Genomic DNA, 23,690 nt, shown 5'->3' on the forward strand with positions numbered 1-23,690 from the left:
AGAAATAAGTGATTACTAAGGACTTGATCAGTGAAATTATGCTGCATAAGCTCTGCCCTGATACTAATTCTATGGATGTACCATTGGCATAAGCCAGTAAGCCACAATCAAACATTATGTTTGACCCCAAAAGAAATAAAGTAAGGAGGATATAGATATTGAAGTACGGCAAAAGCAAGGACTGGAAGAGAGGAATTAAATTCCTTTCAAGAATACAATAATCTTGGACAAGAGTGAACTTGAATAGGTGAAAACAAGAATCTCATCTATTAGCTTGCTCAACTGGTAGTCTCTTCTTGACAATGCATGAACAAAGAAATCTGGTAGTATCTATGTATAGTTATCCACTTGTGAGAACTTAAGTACAGCTCCTCATTTAGTACCAATTTTATTTTATGCCGCTGAGTCATGCTAGATAATCACATGCTATGAAAGTGGCTGTCATCTATTTTATCATTTTGACTCATACTGGGCTACTATTTGCCTCCTATAGACTAAGTTAGCTGATGATTATATAATATATATACCATCATCTTCTCAATTTGTGAGATATTAGAGCATCCAGCTGGTGTCTTCAGTTGACTCATTGAGCTTGAAGACTCCAAATAGCAAAAAAATGCTCATGAGAAGAAGCATGTGGCCCATCTAGGCCATTCTTAACTTGTGCATTGGATTATAGTTGGATTCAGCAGAATTATACTGTCAAAAATGTGAACTCTGAGAATATGGGTATACAAGTTAACCACCTAGAGTCAATCCATGATGGCTAATCCATGACGGCTAATCCATGACTGCCAATTCATGACTGCTAAACTAAAGGAGTCCTTTACCAAGTAAGCTAGATAACCATCTTTACCTGCCTCAACTTATCTTAGCTCGGACATGCCAACAGCCAATACTTACTCCTTTCCCTAGGATTGCTATCCAAGATATGTTTGTTTTCCATCAGCTCTGACAAATCTGGGAAAGAAATGCATCTTGCATCTTGAGAAGCCTCTGAATAGGAACGGATTCGCTTACATCTTGCACCCTCCCCATTATGGCACCAACTGTAAGACGGCCAAAACAAAAGTAGGACAGCTGCCTAAAGACAAGATAAGCTACTAAGGCCTCAGGCTCCCTCACTCATCAAAGAATTTTTTGGCTTTAGCAAACCAAAGTCATTTGATTCCATTCCCCATGAGGATCACTCAAAACTGGGATCACAGTTCAAGGTCAGTAGAATGAGAGAACTAGATCAATGGAATGTGAGTCAAGCAGCAGTGTGAGATGAGAGTGGAACTCGTCCTGCTTGGGTCAGTGATAATAGCCCATCTGGACAGTAAAGAGATTCTGAATGAAGTTCATTTCCCTCCAAGATAGGAGAATGCAAGCAGCACTGTTTTACCCTACATAAAATGTAATTAGCAGGTTCTCTTGCTTCAAGACTTCCTCTTCCACCACTGTTGACCGGCTTTGCGGGACCCTTGGGGCCTGGGTACACTCGAGGCTAATTTTTTTGGGCAGTGGTTCTAAGATCACGATCCTGAACTTGAAAAGTGATACTCAAATAATGAAGTTCCTAGAACAACCTTCTGCAGAGTCATCTTGCTTGATGTGCTGGATGTTCCCTTACTTAGTAGGACAGGCCGGTCTATCTGAACTTGTTTAGGACTGACCAAACCAATGGGATAATGAGGAACTGAACCAGCAGAGATTAAATAGAATGCCGACAGAACTAAAAACATGCTTGGAATTGCTTCTGAGCAACTCAGTCTCGCACTAGATTGAATGTTGGATATTCAAAAAACTATTAACTCGAGCAAAACAAGTAGGCCTATATGGTGCACCTTATAAAGTAGTACATTACAGGAGAGAGTAACTCCATATACTTCTACTGGACCATTTACATTTCGCAAAAAACATAGATTAACTACTGCGGTAATGCCCTCTTCCTCCACCCCTTTTCACTTGATCCATTGATTGATAAATGATAATTGATCAACTATAATTGGATGGAATCATTTAGTACGGTCATATTTCCACAAGGAAAAAAGGACACAAGGGTGTAGAAAGTACTGGTCCTACAAAACATTATATGATTGCATCAAGCAGTGTGTTCGGGTTGGCATGCCATGTTTAATTTTATCTGTCAAACTGACAGAACCCATCTAACACGACCCTACTGCTACCTCTACTTATTGATTGCCAGGGGGAAAGCCATTGTATGTTTCCTTCCTTGTGTCAGAATTCCTTTTTCATTACAAAACTTGGAACAGAAAGCAGACTAGTCCGATACATAGCTTCTTAGTCTTTCATCAATTAGCCCTACCATAGTTTCATAATATGATGTACATAGTCAGTAGTCACAGGTTACCAAAACATTAATGAAGTCAAGAGAGTTATAAATGCAGCTACAATCACTCCATATATCTCAAATATGAACAACAGCAATAATATACATTACAAATGCAACTAAAGTCAGCTAATATTTTAACTTATTAACTTATTGTTAACTTGGAACACTTTCATCAGCAAACTAATGTGGGCAATTGCACTACTATTCAATGCAGTGTTCTAAAAATCTGTTTTAGTGGTCACCTAAGTGGGGAGGGCACTTAGCAACTCTGCATACACTATACATGGCCCTACTTTGTGGTTAGGCCACATATAGCACCAAAACAGTTGTCGTGGCAGTTGGTGCTAGAGGCAAACTCTTGGTGATTTAGGTGCATAGCCAATTGGCGGACCTTTTTCTGGATTTACTATTAATGTAATAAAAATATTTATTTTTAATAGTGAGCTAAAAATATTTACAAATTTAGGTTTCTCTCTCCCCACTTAGGAGAGAAAACAACCAACATGACGCTTGTGAGCCGGTCCCAATTAAAATCGCTGAAATTTTTAGCAATTTTATAAATGTTGAAACTTTCAGCGTTTTCTTTCAAGTAGATACCTAACAGGAAAAGTGAAACTTTGTAAGTATTTACATGTACTGGAATGAAAATGTTGAAATTTTCAACATCTTTGAAGACACTAAGACTTTTAGCATCTTTAATTAGAACTAATACTCTAAGCGCCATGTTAGTTGTTCTCTCTCCTACATGGGGAGAGAGAAACTCAAATTTATAAGTACTTTGAATTAGTAATTGAAAATGTAAGTTTGTGTTAAAATAATATTTAAACAAAAGAGGTCCTAATTGGTAAGCTAGTGTGTCAAATGCAATTTTATTAGATCTATAGAAGGTCAAAAGAGAGATGACACAAAATACCTAACTGAAAATCTATTATACCTTTTGATTTCCTTGAGCATCACGTCATCATCTCGGGTTCTCACTCCCAATGGAAGACACTCGCCCTACTGGCACTTGCTGTGCTAGTAGTGGCACATGCCGAGCCGTGTCAGTCAGACATGACCACATGCTAGTCATTGTGTCGATATAGAGTTTTTTTATAAATTTTTTATTTCCATTAATAATGATTAAATCAATTTTAATCATTTTCTTAACAAACAAATATGATATGACATGTGGAGTCCATTATTTAACTTTTTCTTCTTATTTTCATCAATTATCATCAATTAACTACTAGTCAAGCTAGATCTTCACGACCGATTACTAATCAAGTTATATCATCTTCACAATCAATTGATTCTTTAGAAGGCTTAAATAAATTGCTGATGATAAGACTAGAGATAATAACAATAATGATAATGGTGATAATGACAAGACTCAGTCTGGTGGTGGTGATGATGATAATAAGACATGCGTCCTTGCTATACAACATTCTCAGAGAGGTATTGTTTTTACAAAGGAGGAAAACTTTATACATGCCACCCAAGATCAACACCATAGGGCCAGACCTAGACCATCACGAGGCAGAATTTATCAGAAACAGAAGAAAGTAAATGGACATCTCAAGCTCAGCATAATTACAGTCAGATGAAGGAAAAAGTTGAGTCTATAGGTAGCAGGACATCAGGAGAAGTGTGCCCACAGGATGATGAGTTCATCATCATTACTATCATATCAATCACACCTATCAGAACCACAACACCCTTATTATACTCCATATTCACAATATGCATATGCTTATAGTGTGTTTGTGCCAGTGTTGGTGCCAGTTGTTCCTATGCATGTTCACTATCCATATCATATCATAGGAGAATTATAAATATTTTTTTTGTATGAAGACTATGTGAGACGTTACAAAAAGCAGCATTCTCGTGTTATTTTTGTGCCGGCAAATGAAGTCTTTGATTCTTCTTGCCATTCTACGTTGAACTAGATATTAGTTTTAATTATTGAACTATTATCAATTAATATTAGGTATTGAATGTTATTATGTGTTCAATTATATTATGGAGTATTCAATCATATTATGGAGTGTTCAATCATTAATATTAGTTTTAATGAATGTATTCAATTATATCATGTGTTGAATAATATTTATATTTAACTGTTACTTTATCTTTAATAAAATAGATTATTTATAAAAATGATATAAAGATAAAACATTATAACGTAGGTTGAAATGCCAAAAACTTAAAAATATTTCTAAATATTATAAATGTGTGTCAGTTGCATGCAAGGGTGTGCCATGCCAATGATGGCACGGCACATACCACTAGCACGACCATTGTTGATAATTATATTTAGTTATTTGCCATTGCTAAATAATTATCATTCCAAAAATGTTAGCTTATTTGTTTATTAAAATTATAAGGTGTAATCCCATGTAGGATAGGTTTTACATTCACACTCCAGTTAGTTACCTTTGCATATAATAAAATCGACTAATGTATAATCATTTTAATATTTTTTTAAATATCTTAAATTACCAAACCGCCATGGTGTCCACATAAGTGCCCCACTTGAACCATGGCTACATTTTTAGAACACTGATTTCAATGTAAATTAGGAAAGAAGTGTTTTAAGTCATATGCCTTGAAAGCTACATTAGCTGCATAAATATAGTTTTTGACCAAACTAGCCCTCCCAAACTCTTACGCATCTGGTACACTTCAAAAATTAAATACAAGACTAGTTATTTAAAAACGCTGAGTAGGGTAATGGATTCTAAATATATATCACTGACCCAACCAGCAACTTATATAGAAATTTTAAAATTGCAAAAAAATTGCTAAGTCTTAGAAAAAAAGATTTCCATATAAATTGCTTTTAGGTTCAGCTATTTATGTAGAAGTCACTGAACTAGAAACTGATTCATATAGAACTTTTTTCCTAAGATTTAGACAAGTTTTTTTACGGTTTGAAAATTTTCATAGAAGTAGCTGGTAAGTGACTTATATTTGCAAGTTGGTCCCAGTCAGCAATTACAAGAGGCACTTAATTTTGTATTTAAATTTTGAAGTGAGTAAGACACAAAAAAATTTGGGGGCAGACTTAAAATAGTTCAAAACTCGTACAAATAAGTGAACTATGGAAAGATATCATTCATTATTTATCAAATTGTGTGCCTAAATGGCTATTTGCCAGCAAGTTTTTCCAAAAATTGGCCTGTAAAGCAAGGAAAATGTCCACTGGGGTGATTAGCTTAACTCACTAAATGACTAGCTATTAGCCAGAATCATGACATTTCTAGGCAGAGAAACTCCTTCCAGTCATTGAGCGATGTAAATCCTACTAATGCATATGAATGAACAGGAAATTTCATAAGAACTTTCTAGAAATGTCAGACTTGGAGGTGGCTGATGAGCACTAGTGCATTTTGCACAAGAACATTCTCAAGCCAGACTAGATAATGTATAGTGCAACTTCATCTTAGTATTTGTAGCTTGGTCTCTGTATGCAACAGTTTCTCTAAACAAACAAGGAATTTCACTTTCCAAATTACTCAAAAGATGAGCCACTATGTCCAACACCATCAAGAGTCTGTAAATATGGAAAATGATGCTGAGGTGTTGAGAAGTGAATCATCATGGTTTATTGAAAAACATATATTTCTCTTATTTCTTTTACACAATCACACCCTTTTTGCTCCAAATAACATGTTTGCATATCACGGACATATTATAAGGTGGACCTTGATTTTTCTTGTTGATATAGCTTATTGAGAATAACTCCTCCATAATTCAATACCAACAAGGTTTTGTAAATGAAGTTTTCTTATATCATTCTTTATAATTACGTATCTCTTAGCAAACTTCAGAAGATTTACCTAGCTAAATGAGCTGAAAATGCATGTGCAAATGCATCTCCTCTTCTCTTCGCATCATCAGTTCCACCTTCACTAGCAACTGCCTGTAGAGTCATGAATAAGCATCAAATATCTGAATAAGTACCAATGTCCTCTAGCCTCTAGTTATACTGCATGAGAATAGAAAAACTCTACTGCATTAGAACCCAGGTTGGAGAATAGAATACTTGAGAATCTAAAGATTTTGAACCAATAATGACCATGATGATTGGCACTCAGCACAGGTTATGCCAGTGGCACAGCCCCATGACTAGGTATGTTGCACCATGTTGGTCGGCACGGGTATGTGCTGAACCGGCACGGACCGGTGCCGAAATGAAGTTTTTTAATTTATTTCACTTTAAAAATTAATTTGGGGTGTACAAACGATAGATCTAGCTCAAATTTGCTAGATCTATTATTTGTAAGGGTCATTCTACATAAACCTAGCATTTTGGTGTTATTCTATATAAATCTAACATTCTGGTGCTAGATCTATTAAAAAACCTGTTTAAAATATGGGAATCAAATGGAAATTTTGACTTCCCCTAAAATTGCCCCCAAATTTTGAAAAATCCATCATTAATATGTCATATTCATTTAAACTGGGTAAACATTGGTACATGAATATATTAGATTTCTCCATATGAGTTGATTTGAACTAACTTTATAATTTTTTAGCTAAATTTTAGCATAATTGGATTTTCCCTAAATTTTTTCCCCAAATTTTAAAAGATCCAAAACTGATATTGTCAAATCCATTCAAATTGGGTCAAAATTGATATAGGAGCATATTCGATTAACTACGTTAAAGTAGGTTTTAGTTTTAATTATTGAGCTTTTCTTAATTAATTAATGTATTCAATCATATTATGTGTTTAATCATGTTTCTACTTGACTATTGCTATATCTTTAATAAAATAAGTTATTTACAACATTACTTAAGGATAAAAGACTCTAATATAGGCTTTAATATGTAAATTTAAACCAAAAAAAATGTATAAAGACACTAAAAAATATATTAAAGGCATGTCACTGGCATGTAGGGCATAATGACCAGGTTTTGACACGACACATGCCTTTGGCACGGCCATCCTTGTATTGAACTATGAGATTTGGAATATTTTGACGCCACCGATAAGAAAAGAGATGCTAAAAAATTAAGAGATAAGAGCTGAAAAGAGTTGCATCTATATCAAAACTACGAGAGGGTTAAGTGACACAAATGGAAGTTCAAGGAGGTATTTTCCCCTTCAAAGATCATAAGAATCTATATTTCTAGATCTTATAGCAGAAATTTAATATTAGTCCTTCTACCAATACAGGCATCTATTTTGAACCCATCAGCCAACTACATATTAAGAAATCTCAGAAATCCTAGAATGCTGAATGATTAATAAAGTAATATATCTGGCTTCTAACATTGAAGAATGCAGTACAGGGAGTAGAAGACTAGAAGTAAAATGTTACCCAGTCGGTTATTCAAATATTAAGGAGATAGGTGGACAAACTGAGTTCTACCATGCAGATTCCAGAAAATGGTTTCTTGAAGAGCCAGTAGCAAAAATAATTGTAGTTAAAAAGTCAAGATTCAAGTTCATACCTTATCAACAAGGTCAGGCATATGCCCTGATAACACCATAAACCAATACCTATATGGTGCATAGCTTACAGATCAGTTACAGAAGAATTTCCAACTTTTGACAATTAATGTTCCGAAATAAGAAAGAATGTAGAACATACTCAAGCTCACCATGATCCGAGAGATCTATAGTATTTGGCTCATACCTGCACATTTAAATCTTGTATGGATTAAATTGCTTTATATAACCCGATGGTTCAGATGCTTACATAGTAGTCATCAACATGTCAAAGTAACTACTTCCTTTACAAAGAGATAATGTTCCCCATAAAAGACATGATGGTCGTTTAAACAAATATTAATGGATAAAACTGATACGTATAAAAAAAACTGCAAATATGCAGATAACATCTTGGAAAAGCAATATATGCACATTAACAAATAAAAAGAAATTGAGCAAAAACATGGAAAAACAGAGAGAGCAATAGTGATTCTTGAATGGCAGGCTGAAGAGAGCTTAAGTCATATCTACTTTGTGGTTTCAGCAGAAACTTTCCAGGACAAGGCCAAGTGGCTTGTTATCAGGCGACACTTTCCATCAGAAAGATGTTTACTGATTCAGATAAAAGAAAAGAAGAGTAAAGTGGCAGCGTACATCTTAGGGTCTGCTAACAAAGGGAACACCTCAAGCGTGGGCACAAGATGGAGAACACCGATATTCAATGCTGCACTAGCATCAGAACGCAATGTGTTTCCCCTTGAAGAAGGGCGGTCAAAACCTCCCACACCAGTTGTTCCAGGAGGAGCCATTGGAACAGGGGCTGTTATCTCAGTACCCTTCTGTACAAATTTCTCCATCCATGATATCTGCAAAGAGACAAGTATTCATGCTTTCACCGCATAAAAGGAAATCAGAAGAAAGGACAGAAATCCCAAATCTCACAAAAAGAAAAGAAAAAAAAAAGACCTCCTTCATGACTAAAACTAGCATGATCTCTATTTTGAGATTCAAAAAGTAATCAAATAAGATAATAAGATAATATAATATGAATAAGAGTTAATAGGACTGGTATATATAAATCTTGGAGCTATACGGTAACAAAATAAAAACGTTAAAATTTGAGAACAGCATAACCACCAAGTGCAAGGTAAGAATCTTATATCCTTACCTTCTCATTCAAGTCACTAAGAGGAGGACCATGAAACTTTCCTCCAACATAAGGAGAACCCATAGGGAACCGTTCTACCAACTGATGTGACATCAAGTCATCCAGACCATGCTTCTCATAGCTCATAAATGCACCAAGAGCTCCCAGAAAACCCTCATGACGCAAAAACATGGCTTGTGCCTGTCCCTTGGACCTACATAAATGAAGAATAAGAGAAGAAACTATTCTAACTAAGAATTAAATATCATTATTTCAAGAATACCACCCTCTAACAGTTTCCAAAACTGAAACTGATATGTGCATATATATATATATGCAGAGATAATACTGTGTAGTTAAAGGCTTAAAGCAAAAGAATGATAATCTCTACCATAAACTATTAAGTGTAAGTCTTAAAGCACATGAGTAGAACTATGTCCAAAGAAGTTACCAGAAATGGACGGCAAAAGAGATAGTGTCCATGGTGTAAGCATGACCGCGAATGAAAAATCCACCAAAAAATATTCTTTTGAGCCCATAACGAAGCGCATTCAAATATGAGATCTATCAAACAGAAAGCCAGTGAGCAATATGGAAGGTTAGAACATTTAAGACATTTTGGTTTGCATTTGAGGTAAAAGATACTTCGCAATGGAACCTATAACTATTGCTTTTCTGCATTTGTTTGTCTGCTTGCTGTTTTCTTTCTTTCTTTTTCCTGCTCTTTTCTCATGTTTTTGTGTATGAGAGAGAGAGAGAGAGAGTTCAATCGAAAACAAAAACAGATGAACTGCCTTAAAGAGCAGCTGCAAATCTACAGATATAAGTTATGACATGAAAATGGAGGCCTCAAGTGGAGCAAAATGTTATGGATATATAGAAGGCCCATATCTTATCCCTGGTGAGTCAACATGCAATCCATATGCACATATTCCAGTTCAAGATTATTAAGTGTCTTGAAGTATCACAAACATGTGAATAGATTTAATCAACTATATGAAGTTTAAATGTGCATTGGCTCTTTCTCAAAAATTAAGTCCAAAGGACTAAAAAAATTGGAGGTTGAGGATAAAAGCGAGTTAGCATGTCCACATAAATTGATGTTATCAGTTTATCACCGTGCCGCCAGAGTAGTAGATTAATACCACCAAGGTGATTTATTATCACAAAGGAAGATATCTTTTTGCAATCTATACAGATATCTAAGAAAATTTCTCTCTAAAATTAGTTTGCTTTCTCATTTATGGCTATGAAAGTATAAAACTACCATCTAGTAATACTAGAGGACAAAAGCCAGTTATTATTTCCACAAGTCTCACATAATTATGACGTTAATCAGCATGCCACAAACACTAGGGTATTATACAACCAACGTGTAAATTACCACAAAGGAAGACATAATTTTGGCAATCTAACCAGATATGTAATATAATTTCCATCACTAAAAGCAATTTGCTTCTCACTCTTAACAATGAAAATAGGATACTACCAGTACCTACTATCTCAGTATCTTATTATGTTAACCACCTTGTTTGAGCTCCTTATTTAACAAGACATTCCTTGAATATCTTCTTCTGATCAACAAGATTGAAAATATTAAGAACAAAAGGATGGTATTAGTTTTGAATGTTTTATGAATTGGTGCTAACTACCTTAGTGCATCAAAAGTGACTTTCAGCCCATTGACATCCCATAGTCACTAGCTCCAAGGAGATGGATTTCTTAGTTACCATTATAAATAGAAAGAGAGAGAACACTATGTTTTTTTTTCTCTTTTTTTCCTATTTTTGAGAGAAAGGAAAGAACAGTCAGCTCCAGTTCATCTGTAAGAATTCAAAAAAAAAAGTTCATGTGCATGAACGTGCAACTCCGTCTCTCACCTATTTTGCGACAAGAAGAGGGATGGCCATGAAACCCTTGGCCGAATCCTAATCAAAATCAAATTTTGCTCCGATAAAATAAAACCCTAACCCTAAATTTTGAGAGATACACTGAACTCTGTTCTTCCTCTTTCTCTCCTCTTCTTCTTTCTTCCTTGTCCTGAGTCGTGTCCTCGGATCGGCATGGCGGAGCACCGCCGGAGCATTCGGAGAATGCTACACGACCCATCAGTGAGTGCTCTCCCACTTCATAAAATTAAATTGAGTATTTTAGGGTGGAAAATAAATACCTAATTATTTGGGCATCTGCAGTTTGGCGAAGCTTGCCAGCCGACAGCTTGGAGTTGCTACCGCTCCTACTCCGGAAGCTTCACGTCCTCAAATTCATACCGTGCGTACCTCTTTTAGAGCCCTTGTGGATTGGATCGCTGTCGGCCTTGAAGTTGACAGTTGACATCGTTCATCGACGATCGACCCGACCTCCTCCTTTCTCGAGCACATGGTTGTAGTGGAGAGGAGTCGTCGGGTGCTGTCGAAGGATCTCCGGCGGCAATGCCGCTGCTAGTCCTCTCTCTCTCATGTTAGTCCCTTCAAGGGAGAAGAAGGCCCAAGTCTTCCTTCTCTTAAGTTAAGGGATTCAGGTCGGATTTGGATTGTGAACCCAAAAGACCCGACCCGACCAAATTAGTTTTATGAGATTGGGTCTTTAGCCCAATCCATTTAAATATGAATTTGTGGGTGGGTTGCGGGCCAGCTGTAACCCAGCCCAACCCTTTGGATTTGGATTTGAATTGATGCGGGCCAATTGCAGCCCAGCCTAACCCTTTGGGCTTAATTTAGCACATTTGAATAATCTAATTAGTTTTAAATTTTAGAAATCATGATATTCATTAAATTAAAATTATGTTATTTATTTAATATTAAAGGTGGTGATTTTTAGCATGTAGACTAGAGACTTTCGTTGTTTCACTTGGACTCGGGTGAGTGGGTTCACTCATATATTTGCTCAATTTATTTGTCTTAGACTTTATGCTTTTTATTATATCACATATAACTTGGTGTGCAAATACATTCTTATATTTTTGTATGCATATTAATTATTATATTTTGTGTCTAAAATATGACTTATTGCATTGCTATACTTCGTGCAAATAATAATTAAAATGAGAGTGAATATTAGTTGAAATTTGAAAAACATAATTGATATATGGTAAGACTTTGAGAACAAACATAAATTAAATATTCTTCATGCATCTCCCTATAGTGACCTAAGTCTACTTTGAAGTTCAAGGAACAAATCTATACCTGATCAGCATGTGATCCGTTTAGGTGACTCTAATACGGGAAGAAAATAGTTCCAGGCTAGATCAGAAATCTCTTTGAGGTGGCTAATCTTTCTCTTTGGTTAGTGAAAAAGATAGGATAAGTTTATCGCATAGTGACACCTGCTGATTCTAGTTAGATCAACTACAAAGAAAAAACCCGAGTATCATCTCGAGATGACTTCCAATTAATGTGAATCCCCAGAGCATTAACCTAACTAAGACATTTATTATTATTATTATTATTATTTTAAAAAAATTCAGTATGTTGATGCTAAGCATGTTATGAGATATGACTTACTCTGTTATTACATATGCCATTAATATTATTGTTATCATAAGCATGCTTAGTGAGATTTTCATTTGTATTATTAGACTTTTATTTATTTAAAGTTGTGTTTGTGGATTCAGATTTATTTGGTTTTTCAATGGATTTCACTCACTGAGCTATAGTTATTAGCTCATAGATTCCTTCTAATATTTCAAATATTGATCAACGTGATGGCTGAGCAAGATACACTAAGACCCCATCTTCACTTAAGATTTTATTATTTTATTCATCAATTATGTTAGACCTTTTATTCTAAACCATCTATTATTTTAGTTTGATTAGAGACACATTAGTGATATTATTGATTTTTTCTTTATTATTGGATTATATTTAATGGAGTTAGATATTCATAATTAAATTATTGTCATTTTAGGACTTATTAAAATATTAGTTACGGTTTCGTGTATCTCAAATGTATTGAGGTACATGGTCAGTCATGACTCCGATTTCGAGTCGTGGCATTATCTACCTTAGAGTGAGGCAGCAAAATGTTGTGGCTCTCGGTACTAAACAGCAAAAACTTAACTATCAATTATTGGCAAAGCTATTTCACAATGACCTAGTGAGCATAGTGGGTTTATTGAGAAGTCAAATCCTTCAACTTTCCCACCTTTTCCAATATGACACTGTTTCCAGTTATGCTATGAGATGCTTGAGATTATCCAAATACACCTAGTTTAGCCACTCAAATTCCCACAATAATTAAAGAATAAGGAAATCTAACCTGTCCAATGTTATATGAGATCATTCGCAAGAGAGAAAGAGAAATATCCTCAGGTCTGTAATCTGAGAGTTCCTTGTTTTCTGAGATGGTCTTCCCAAAACTAGAGGCAATAGTAGATGCTGAGAGGCCAATCTGCAATGTTTTGAAGAATTTAAATAAGCCAGAATATTCAAACACAATATGGAAGAAGCTCTTACTGTGTGCTAGTATGTAAAGAGCTTGAAAATGATCCTAAGTGTAAGAAAAGAAAGGAGAAAAGAGCATCAAATAATGAGTTGCTAGGTGTTTCTTTCTTTTCCTGGCTAAAGAAAAGTCCCTATGAATATGTACTTTATCTTTTCAATGTTTGAGCTTCCATCTGTTTCATTTTTCTTGTACAGAGTATAACTGATCCAAAGCAACAATCAACTCCATAAAACTAATCTGAATGAGAATGGAATTGTCAATCTTTTTTTTTACAAGGAGAGAATTTATCACTTCCAAGAGGATTATAACCAAAATAGTTCCAACAAAAAGTAGTTATAGAAAAGATTGTCGATTATCTTCTTTTTCAGGGAGTAAAAATTAATACTTAGCTATATAGGAAACCATCCATCAACGAGAACAACCAATTAGCTCATCCTAAACTACATGAAACACAATTAAGAATTTTGATCCTATTTTTTTCCTTCTTTGGTTCTTCTGGTGGCAGCTAATCCTATGACTGTTAACTCACTTTTTTTCTGATATTGGAGCAACATAAAACGTTCCTATTGCTTGCATCATCGAGTTTATGTAAAGGACTAAAATTATACCACCAGATACGAATAGAACATTTGATGTTTAAATAAGCATAACATGAAATATTAGCACTATAAAGATTTCCATCGAGTTGATCTGGTAGCAAGTAGCATCACAGTTGACCCAACCTTGTAAGGGAGCCGGCCATGATAATTTGCTAATTTACGGAGGAGATCGTCAAAAGCTGCATGTAAGGTTTGGACAGAAAAAGATATAAGCGGAAAAGGGTATCATATGATAATGGAAGCTTTTAGATTGAACTGGTTATGATCCAGGTGGTATGAAATCTGTGGAAAGCTGATAGAGATATAAGGAAGAAATGTAGCAAAACAATGACGTATAGCAATAAACAGTTTAAATGGAATCGAAGAATGGGTTTGTAGAGAAACTTTTTAAATTGAGATAATTAAAAGCTCACAATTTGTGATCCTAATAGAAATTTGAGAACAACATGAATTTTGAACAAGTCAGAGCTAGACATAGTTGCAAATATCTACAGGCTATATAAAAACTTTCCAAATTTAACCAGGTTGCAGGTTTGCAGCCAAATGATCTTCTGTAAATATCTTACAGTTAATAGGCTACATGTTCTTCAAATGATAAAATCAAGCAGTACATTGGAATTTATAACAGCATATCTTAAAGTTTGCATAAGACAAGAACAAGAGGTACCTTGGAGTAATCCAAACCACCATATATATCTCCAACAAGCATGTCGACATTGCTATTGTCCCCTTGCTGGCTCAATTCCAACAACTCGTCAAAACTGTGGTTGAAGATGTATAAATTACCAGACAGAAAGAAAGCCTTAATTAATTGCATAAGATAATATATTGATTTATCCCTAAAGGAAAAGCACCTCTTGCACTTTGTCAACAACCTTCCCAATCCCCAATACGTACCACCACCAACATTTGTGCCACTTACTCTTTGAAACTTCCCCTCCCCATCAACCTTAATAAAGGAAAGATTGAAGAGGTTTATAAAGACAGAATATTTGATATGAAAAGTGACCCAGTCAAAGAATAGGTAGGCTTGAATAGTACCTTAATCATACTAACTCCAGAACCAACATTAACAAGAAGGTATGGGAACAAATCATTATGATCAATCTGCACGAACTCCTTCTGGCCTTCCATGTGAGTGAAAGCTTCATGACGTATAGCCTATCAAACATAGTATTGGATTAACAGTATATGAGAAATTGTACCAGCATTTTGACAAATGATTAAGTTTGACAATGTACAAACCGGGTATATTAACAATGTGACTATCTTAATACATATGTTTTGTTTTTGTTACTATGCATCACCTATAACATTTTAAATTATTGTATAATTCTGTAATTGAATGTTACAAGACCACCAATTCAACCAAAATGACCTAAAATGTTACAATGCCAAAATTTAATCCTCCATTGTACATTCTTTCTGCCACTTCATAGTATAGTGGAAGAGATAAAAACTGTCAGGATATTGCAAAACTTAATTAACCATATTTTTATTATATTGCACAGAACTTGATGACAGCGGAAAGAATAGAATATCCTTTCCAAACAACACCAACATTTTCTCCAGCCAAATGTAGTCACAAGAAAAAATAAGTCACCACAAAATGTCCATTAAATGGTACCACACAAGCCTTTAGTCCCAATTATTGGAATTTTTATGGATCTTTTTCCTTCCATTCAGCTAATCAGCTCTATCTAACATAAGCTAAAAAAAGGCCGAAAGGTACCATGTGCATGAATTTGTCCCAAACTTATGATATATTGAAGTAAGCACTAATCCAATGTAATTGAAACTAATTGGTGTCTATGTATAAAGAAACCAGTAGTAAATATTAATCCATTTAAATCATTTTTTTAAAATTGGTTTATATATGACAAGGGGTATGGTAGCACATTGAACTTATCAACTAAATGGAAATTGTTGATATTGTCACTAAATGTGATCAAGGGAGATTCACGGATCCTTAACAAATAATATCATGATAGATGTACTGAAATATGCATGTTCTCAATTTTCAATCTTGTATAACTGCTATAACATCAATAGAGGTGATTAAATGGCCTGGCTTGCCCAAGCCTAGCTCAAAACCGTTCGAAATGGACCATGCTAAGTCAAGCCTGAGCCTGACTTGGCCTCGACCCAACCCTAGCCCAATTTAGTAATGGGTGATACAAGTCAGGCTTTTGTCCGCCCGACTCGGTCTGAAAGCCCGACCTAACTAGCTTGTCTACAGCCCGTGCAGCCCTATCAGCCAGAAATCCTTCACGTTCTCTATTCTGACTTTTTTTTCTAAAATGCTTCATTGTGTTGACATTTCTTTTTATATTGTTGATACAAGTCAAAGAGTTGACATTAACTCTTATTAATTAAAAAAAAAAGTCCATGAGATTGGCAAATTAACATGAGGGTATTTTGAAATGTCCAATGGCCTAGCCAGTTACTCCAAGCCCGAACTCGATATCTCACGGGTTACTTGGTAGTAATGAACTAGACTATTTAGCCGGACTCAAACCGGATCTGACCTAAGTGTCTCTCATGGGCGAGCTGCCGAACAGACGCCCAGCATGAGCCCGGCCCGTCTTGCCCGAAGATCACCTCTAACATCAATAACGCAAGCATGCAATAAAAATCATAGCACTAAAAAAGTACAATTAGGAGCTCTTGGATAAGTTGCAGCCTATGAAGCATGTATACGAATACAAGATACGAGGATTTGGAGATATGGATGTGGAGATACGACGATTGAATTCTTGCGCCAGATATTCGAACACCCAAACTCGAGGCTCGAATTCCTAGCCTAGCCGAGTCATAACATTGGCACGGCCATCCATGTGACGAACTAAATCTCTGATACAACATGCATAGGAGTGTATCCTACAAACAATAACCTTATAGATACATAATGCGTATTGCATGCCAGTAATCAATAATAAATCCATGTACGGATCTCAACATCGACAACTTATTTCGTTCACTTATGTTAAACTTCAATTTGGCTCCCACGAAACAAAACCAGGATCTTAAGCAAGCCACTAGGATTATATTAGCAATGGCACTAGTTAGGAGACAACGTGAGAGTTAATGTTTCATAGTAATGTAAAATTATGCCTGCCAACAAGGAAGTACACATTTAGATCAGCTATATTGACATTTGACACTAATAAAAGAACATGAATTCCAATATTGACATCTTCTATATTATATTTAGATCTTAAGCAAGCCACTAAGAATATATTAGCATTAGCACTACTTAGGAGACAACGTGAGAGTTAAGGCATCATAGTAATGTAAAATCATGCCCACCAACAAGGAAATGCACATTTAGATCAGTTATATTGACACTAATAAAAGAACATGAATTCCCATATTGACATCTTCTATATTATACTTAGAGAAGAGTGCTAACATGTAAAGTGATCATAGCAAAAATTTACAAGGAGTCAAGGGCACACCTTAAGCAAAAAATTTGCTCCAGCTACAAGACAGTCCATTTCATCCTCCTTATCGATACTAACTCCAAGTCTCTCCTTGAATACATCTGCAAATTTATATGCTCCACCACCTGTCGCCTTTCCATTCAAATGTAACCACTCAATACAGTATCTTATTAAAGCAATTGCAACCTAAAGAGCTGCATTAGGTGCACATAAATGAGGTGCAAATAAGTATATCCGTCGTCATCGTTGAAAAAGAGAGAGCAAAACTATTAATACAGTCCTATGGCATGCATGAACAGCATCAGATATGCATCAGGTATAGATACTAAGAACAAAATAGGAACTAATAACTAATAAGTAAAGTAGTGCTATACAAAAGAATATGATGAGAGCATTTTATTTGGCTGCTCCATCAGTAAGCAAGAATTTTTTTTCTGTTAATTTTTCCTTTTCTATGGGTGTATTTCTGTGTGTTCTCAGTTGGGTTTATAAATTTTTTGCTCCCTTGAAAGGTGCCCAATATGAGGCTCACATCGTTGTCTCTTGTTAAATAATAAATATAAAATAAAAGTATAAAAACCACCATTTTCTAACAACAAAAAATTTTAGAATAGTTTGTAAATTAACATAGTATCAAAGCAAAAGTCTTGAGTTTGAATCATGTCAGGCTCATTTGTTATTTAAAATATAAAGCATTCACTCATTTAAATTAAGTACAATTCTTGACCCTATGAAAATATCTCATTCTTGAAGTGAGAAAGTATTAAATATAAAATGTAAAAATTATTATTCTTTAACAGCTTAAATTTTTAGAGTAGTTGGTGAGTTAACACATATTCTAGGGAGAGCAAGATCAAACGCATAACTTAGCAGCAAGAGTTTCAGTTATTTTACCTAGACTCAGGTAAATGAGTTTACTCACATATTTATTCATATTGTATTTCGTGCTTTTTATTAGACCACGTATTTCTCTGTATGCAAATTTATTTATTATTTTTATTGTGTAATTTAATTATTATAATTCTATGTGTAAAATATATGATTCATTGTATCGCTATACTTCTTGCAAATAGCAAATTTTAGTAGGGAAAAATATAACTAATATTTGATATGACTTAGAGAATAATCCTGGTATAGATCTCTTACGACTTTCCAAGGTGACTCAAGTTTAGCAAAAAATTTAGGAGAAAATTCTATTAGATCACTGCATTGACTTTCTCAAGTGACTCTAGCGGAATTATAAACAATCTCAAATGAGATCGAAAGACTTTCTGAGTGACTCTAATCTTTTTCAATAGTTAATAAAAAAGACATAGTGCGTTTATCACATAATGACACATCTTAGTAATCCTAACCGAATCAGCTATGAAGAAAAGATCCGAGCATCATCTTAAGGTGACTTTTAGTTAATGTAGATCCATAGGATATAGACCCAATTGAGAGAAATAATATTATTATATTTGAGAAAAATTCAGTATGTTAGAACTGAGCATGTTATGATATATGACTTTCTGTTATTTATTATTGTTGTTATTATTGTTACTTTAAGAATACGCTTAGTGGAATTGTCATTTTATATCGTTGGACTTAGATTTTACCTAAGTTATGAATTTTGAATTTATTTGGCTTTTGAGTGAATTCCACTAACTGAAATATAGTTGTTGGCTTATGAAATTTTTTCTTCTAATATTTCAGGTAATAGTCAGCGTGACGACTAAGCAAAATGCACCGAAACCCCATCTCCACTTAGGATCTATCCCTTTTACCTTCCAGTTCTTTTAGTCTTTATGTTTTAGACTATTTGTTAATTCAATTTGCTTAGAAATACATTAGTAATGATATTAATTATTTTTATTATTATTGGGTTAAATTATCGAAATTAAATTTTTTCATTAATTCTTGTCATTGTGTACTTAAAAAGTATTAGTAAAACTTCGTGTATCTCAAGTGTATTGAGATACATGGCCGATCATAATTTTGATTTCCGATCATGACAAAGCTTACTTGAACCTCCATGCCAAATAGGAAACACAACATCATGATTATATGCTGGTTCAGCAGGGAGTCAACATAAAAGTCACATTATGTCCTTTATCAGTGTCGATAAGGCACTACACATCACATGCCAAATAGCAGAGCTCAGGACTCTACTAAATTTGCATGGTTGATATGGTGTGGCACAACCAATGCCAAACAACAAGTGCCAATTCAGCAAGTCTTTGGCCCAGGGTCAGCATTGGTTGGCATGCCTCTATATTAGTGCTAGTAATTCGCTAGCACCATACATGTTGAGCTAGCAAAAAGTCAAGATAAAAGGTTGAGCTAGCAAAAAGTCCATATCAGAAACTACAACTTAGGTATCACTAGTTAGCTGTTATGCATTTGATATTAATCATCATTCAACAATATAGTACAAAAATTATGTACAACAACACCATCTTTGGTAGACATTTAAGAAATCCCACAATTTTTACCTAAAACATTCATACAAATAATAGAAAAACAAAAGAAAATTTAGCCAGTTAAATGCTCACATAACATATCATTGGTATACTTGTCAGTATTACCTTTATTATTAGATTAGCATCAGGTCGATCCCTAGAATGCCATGAAGGTGAATCAATTCCTGTAACCTAAAACAGCTCCCATCAATAATATAATAAACAGAACAGTTAAGAACACTATGATATAAGATAAAGGCATAACAAGAATTGATATCCTAGTGAAACAGGGGGAATAAATTCTCTTTTTGACAAGTGATGCAGGGAAGAAAAAAAAGATGCTAGAAAGGTCAAACTTAATATGAACAATTAAATAATTAAGAACAAATAGTTCATCTCTTTTAGACTTAAATCTGTAAAAAAAAATGATTTGGATAACAACTACAACTAGATGCAAGTTATCTTCAACCGACTCATCAAATAATAGACTTTCCTAATGTCTTTGTACTGGACCTAATGAAAGAGGTGGAAAGAACGATTGAGTGAGTGAGAGAGACACTATCTAAACACCCGAAACACTATAACCAAGCTAGGTGTAAGTTGCCACATATTTCTTCCGGGAAGAGATTTGCTAGCATTAGAACCATGAATTGTTTTGGGGATATACACAATTGCATCTCCTTTTGCAGGGTTACCTGCAAACTCTACAAAGAGTTTCAGTTACACTTCCAAGGTGCTGATGGATCATCTCTTACGTCCTTATAGAATTATTCTAGAATTTGCTAACATGATGCTGCCATTAATGGATATTGATTGCGCCAGCCAAGCTTCTTAGCAACTGGTGGGATGATGAGTAATTCTTATTGCTGTAAGGCTAGCTGTTAAAAAAGAAAACAGGAATATTACTGAATTAAGAATACCAAACAGTTCTTAATTTGTTATACTGCTTTCTAGTTCAGAAGGATGTAAACTACAATATGAGGTGCAACATTCTGCCAGTACAGGTTTGCTAGTTTCACTAGTAGTAGTCGAACAACCAAAACAGTTGAGCAGCAGCTACTTTACATACCCATGTAGATCTAGCTTGGATTTTATTACACATTAAAAGCTAAATAGTAAAGCAGAACTTTTAGTTAAATAGTTAGTCCCATAGTTTTCTGTGATCTCCTAGAATCAGTTATATTTCTTAGCCTTTAAGAAATACAGTACGCACGTACCACCACGATGAAGTTGCTTAGATGAAATAAAATCCAGACATTCATTCAACTTCTCAGTCTCAAATTTTACAAAGTGGAGTCGCCCGCCAAGAATTGGGTAGCTCCTCCTGCTACCATTGGAGAGTCCAAACCTTTTCTTTATGGATCTTCTCCGCTTATCATCAGGTGAATGTTCCGCATGACGTGAAAAGTAAACCAACTTGATGAGTGACCCTAGCAGCATATGATAACACTAACATTTAGTTAAATAACATGACTAAAGAAAACTAACAAATTGGACATAGTTTAAAGGGTAATGACTTGGATGTAGACATATTTCAACAGGTCAATGAGTAACACGAAAATCTTGTCAATGACTAACACGAAAATCTTTTAAAGCACTAATTGAACTAACATGTAATTGATCAGCACCATAAATTTTTCCCTTGTGATTAGAAGTAAAGAGAAAACTCATTCATAAGAATGTAGCAACAACCTGAAAGAAAGAGTTTGTGGTCTCTCTCCTAATTGGTTGTCCTGGTGTCATATCAGCTTTAACTGGTGGGGCAGTAATTAAGTTTAAGGGTGCAGAAAGTGAAACAATAAAGGTAGGACTTCATAAAGCTATTGGGAATCTGGCATAATAACTGTGAAATTCAGGAACTAAACAGAAAATTAGAAAAAATGTGCAATATGATACACTGTCCAGTGGCATCAAACTTAAATAACAATCACAAGGCAGAAGCCAAGAACATATCACAATAGTAAAGATTACTGTTGACGCATTGAATTTCCAACTTATTGGAATAAAGAAATTACTAGAACAACATCATTACAATAACTTAAATTCTTATGCTCTAGAAAGCTAAAGGTAAACAAACCAACACATGATAGTTTGAGAAACCAACAATTAAACAATAGGAAGGCAAACCTCCAATATCCAAAGATAAATGTGAGATGTCATCAGACTGGTTAGGCAACAAGATTGTCGGGTTCCTCTCCTCAAAATTTCCCTGTATAGCCGCTCCGCTGAGGTCAAGCTGTGGCCGCGAGCTCGATCGGTGCATCGGGTTCGACGAAGTTGGGGCCATCTCTTTCTCCACTTCTGCCGTGTTAATCTCCTTCAGAGTTATCCCTTTGCTTCCAGTATCGCTACTGCTATTGGGGCTTCCAGCCATTAATCCGCTCTCTACCCACCTCCTGCCAAACCCCAACTGCCTCAGTTACTCATTAGACAAACTAAAACCACGAAGTATATATCTCATAAATAATAAATAAAACAACATCACAAGCCTCGATCCATACTAAAAGCATACCAATTTATGGATTAGCTGGCATAGGTTTATTATATGTAATATATAACAAATGTCAAAAACTAAAAGATACCTCAGATACTCTGTAAAAAGATCGCGGTAAAGAACAATAACAAGTCAAAAGTCTCAACTAGACCATCATATTCAGGGGAAAGATCAAATATTTCATATAAACACCCAAATAAAAGTAAAATTCAACTGCAATGAACAAATGGACATATAGACGAGAATCCACAAAACAACTAATAGATGGAAAATTGCCGCATACCCAAATCACCTAATCGGGATTAGAGCTCAAGTGAGGTGGGGTTTCGCGAAATTTCACAGAGGAAGACAGGAATTGTGTAGTTCTTTTCGACCTTCTTTGGGAGAGAAGGAAACGACTGTGAATTGTTCGGTCGAATGGGTCAGTGGTGCAATCGCGACTTTGCCTTGTATAATAGTAAGCAGCAGGATTACTATTTTGACTTATTGTCTACCGTTCATTTCAACGGCTGTGATCTGCAATGATAAAAAAAATGGGGCCCATTATTTGACTAAAACTTAGATTGCCTTTACTTGATCACCCTCATAGAGGAAATATATGAAAGCTGCAAGTGGATAAAATTAGATCTTATTCATGCATCATAATTTAATTTACTTTACTTATCTTTGGTTAAAGGATTCAAAATTCTCAGCTCACGAAAAATTATGAAGAAAATAAGGTTTGGTGGGTAAATTTTACACCACGGATAAGACAATCTATCTCTCTCCTCTCTCTCTATATATATTGTGGTTTGGTATTCATTGGTATCAAATATCAACAACCGCTTGACCTTATAGTCTAGGATTGAGTTAGGTGGATTTTATTTCCAGGGTTTTTTTTAAACAACAACGGCGCATGTGATCTAATCAATCCATTAATTCGCGTTTTTGCAATTTGTCTCTTTGAATGGTACTTAAAAGATAAAATAAGGAAATAAGTTATGATGGTGCTAGTAATTTGCTAAACCATATGGATCTTGTGTTTAAATCCTCTAGTACATAAATATGGTTGAGGTGTATCCTATGCTGGTTTTATAGTTAGCAATCATATTTTCCTTATTTATACGTATGGATCATATTTTCCTTATTCTTATTTATACGTATGGATTCTAAATTATTCTGTAAAAAAAGATTGGACACTTTGTTGCACTAGTGATGATATGAAGTTATCTCCCCTTCCAAAGATTCGTATAGCCCCTACATTGGGCTGTCAAGCTTGACAAGCAGCTCGAGCTTGGCTCAGTTGAAACTTAAGTCCGGCTCGATCAAAGCTAAGCCGAGCTCGAGCCGTTGTAAGCAGCTCAAAATTAATATCGAGTTGAGC

General features: G+C 35.0%; 1 protein-coding gene across 2 annotated transcripts in view; it reads right to left on the reverse strand.

Moving 5' to 3' along the window:
* The window catches only part of LOC140781866 (pantothenate kinase 2), a 28,336-nt gene extending 5,582 nt beyond the window's left edge, over nucleotides 1-22,754 (reverse strand). The window contains exons 1-15 of one of the 2 annotated variants that reach the window (XM_073128141.1): nucleotides 22,620-22,754; nucleotides 21,961-22,229; nucleotides 21,051-21,263; nucleotides 19,960-20,018; nucleotides 17,408-17,524; nucleotides 14,991-15,110; nucleotides 14,804-14,898; nucleotides 14,617-14,710; nucleotides 13,165-13,296; nucleotides 9,359-9,471; nucleotides 8,929-9,121; nucleotides 8,415-8,626; nucleotides 7,921-7,965; nucleotides 7,781-7,829; nucleotides 6,160-6,242 (exon numbers count right to left, since the gene is read on the reverse strand). In XM_073128141.1, the coding sequence (XP_072984242.1) occupies nucleotides 6,160-6,242; nucleotides 7,781-7,829; nucleotides 7,921-7,965; nucleotides 8,415-8,626; nucleotides 8,929-9,121; nucleotides 9,359-9,471; nucleotides 13,165-13,296; nucleotides 14,617-14,710; nucleotides 14,804-14,898; nucleotides 14,991-15,110; nucleotides 17,408-17,524; nucleotides 19,960-20,018; nucleotides 21,051-21,263; nucleotides 21,961-22,207 (1,772 nt within the window). In that variant the 5' untranslated portion in view covers nucleotides 22,208-22,229; nucleotides 22,620-22,754. Of the gene's footprint in view, nucleotides 1-6,159; nucleotides 6,243-7,780; nucleotides 7,830-7,920; nucleotides 7,966-8,414; nucleotides 8,627-8,928; nucleotides 9,122-9,358; nucleotides 9,472-13,164; nucleotides 13,297-14,616; nucleotides 14,711-14,803; nucleotides 14,899-14,990; nucleotides 15,111-17,407; nucleotides 17,525-19,959; nucleotides 20,019-21,050; nucleotides 21,264-21,960; nucleotides 22,230-22,610 lie in introns of both variants that reach the window. The other variant, XM_073128140.1, reaches the window with a different exon arrangement.
* Nucleotides 22,755-23,690: the final 936 nt, after the last annotated feature.

The sequence above is a fragment of the Typha latifolia genome, chromosome 2, assembly GCF_019914945.1.
Source record: "Typha latifolia isolate L0001 chromosome 2, TyphaL0001v2, whole genome shotgun sequence".
Lineage (NCBI taxonomy): Eukaryota > Viridiplantae > Streptophyta > Magnoliopsida > Poales > Typhaceae > Typha > Typha latifolia.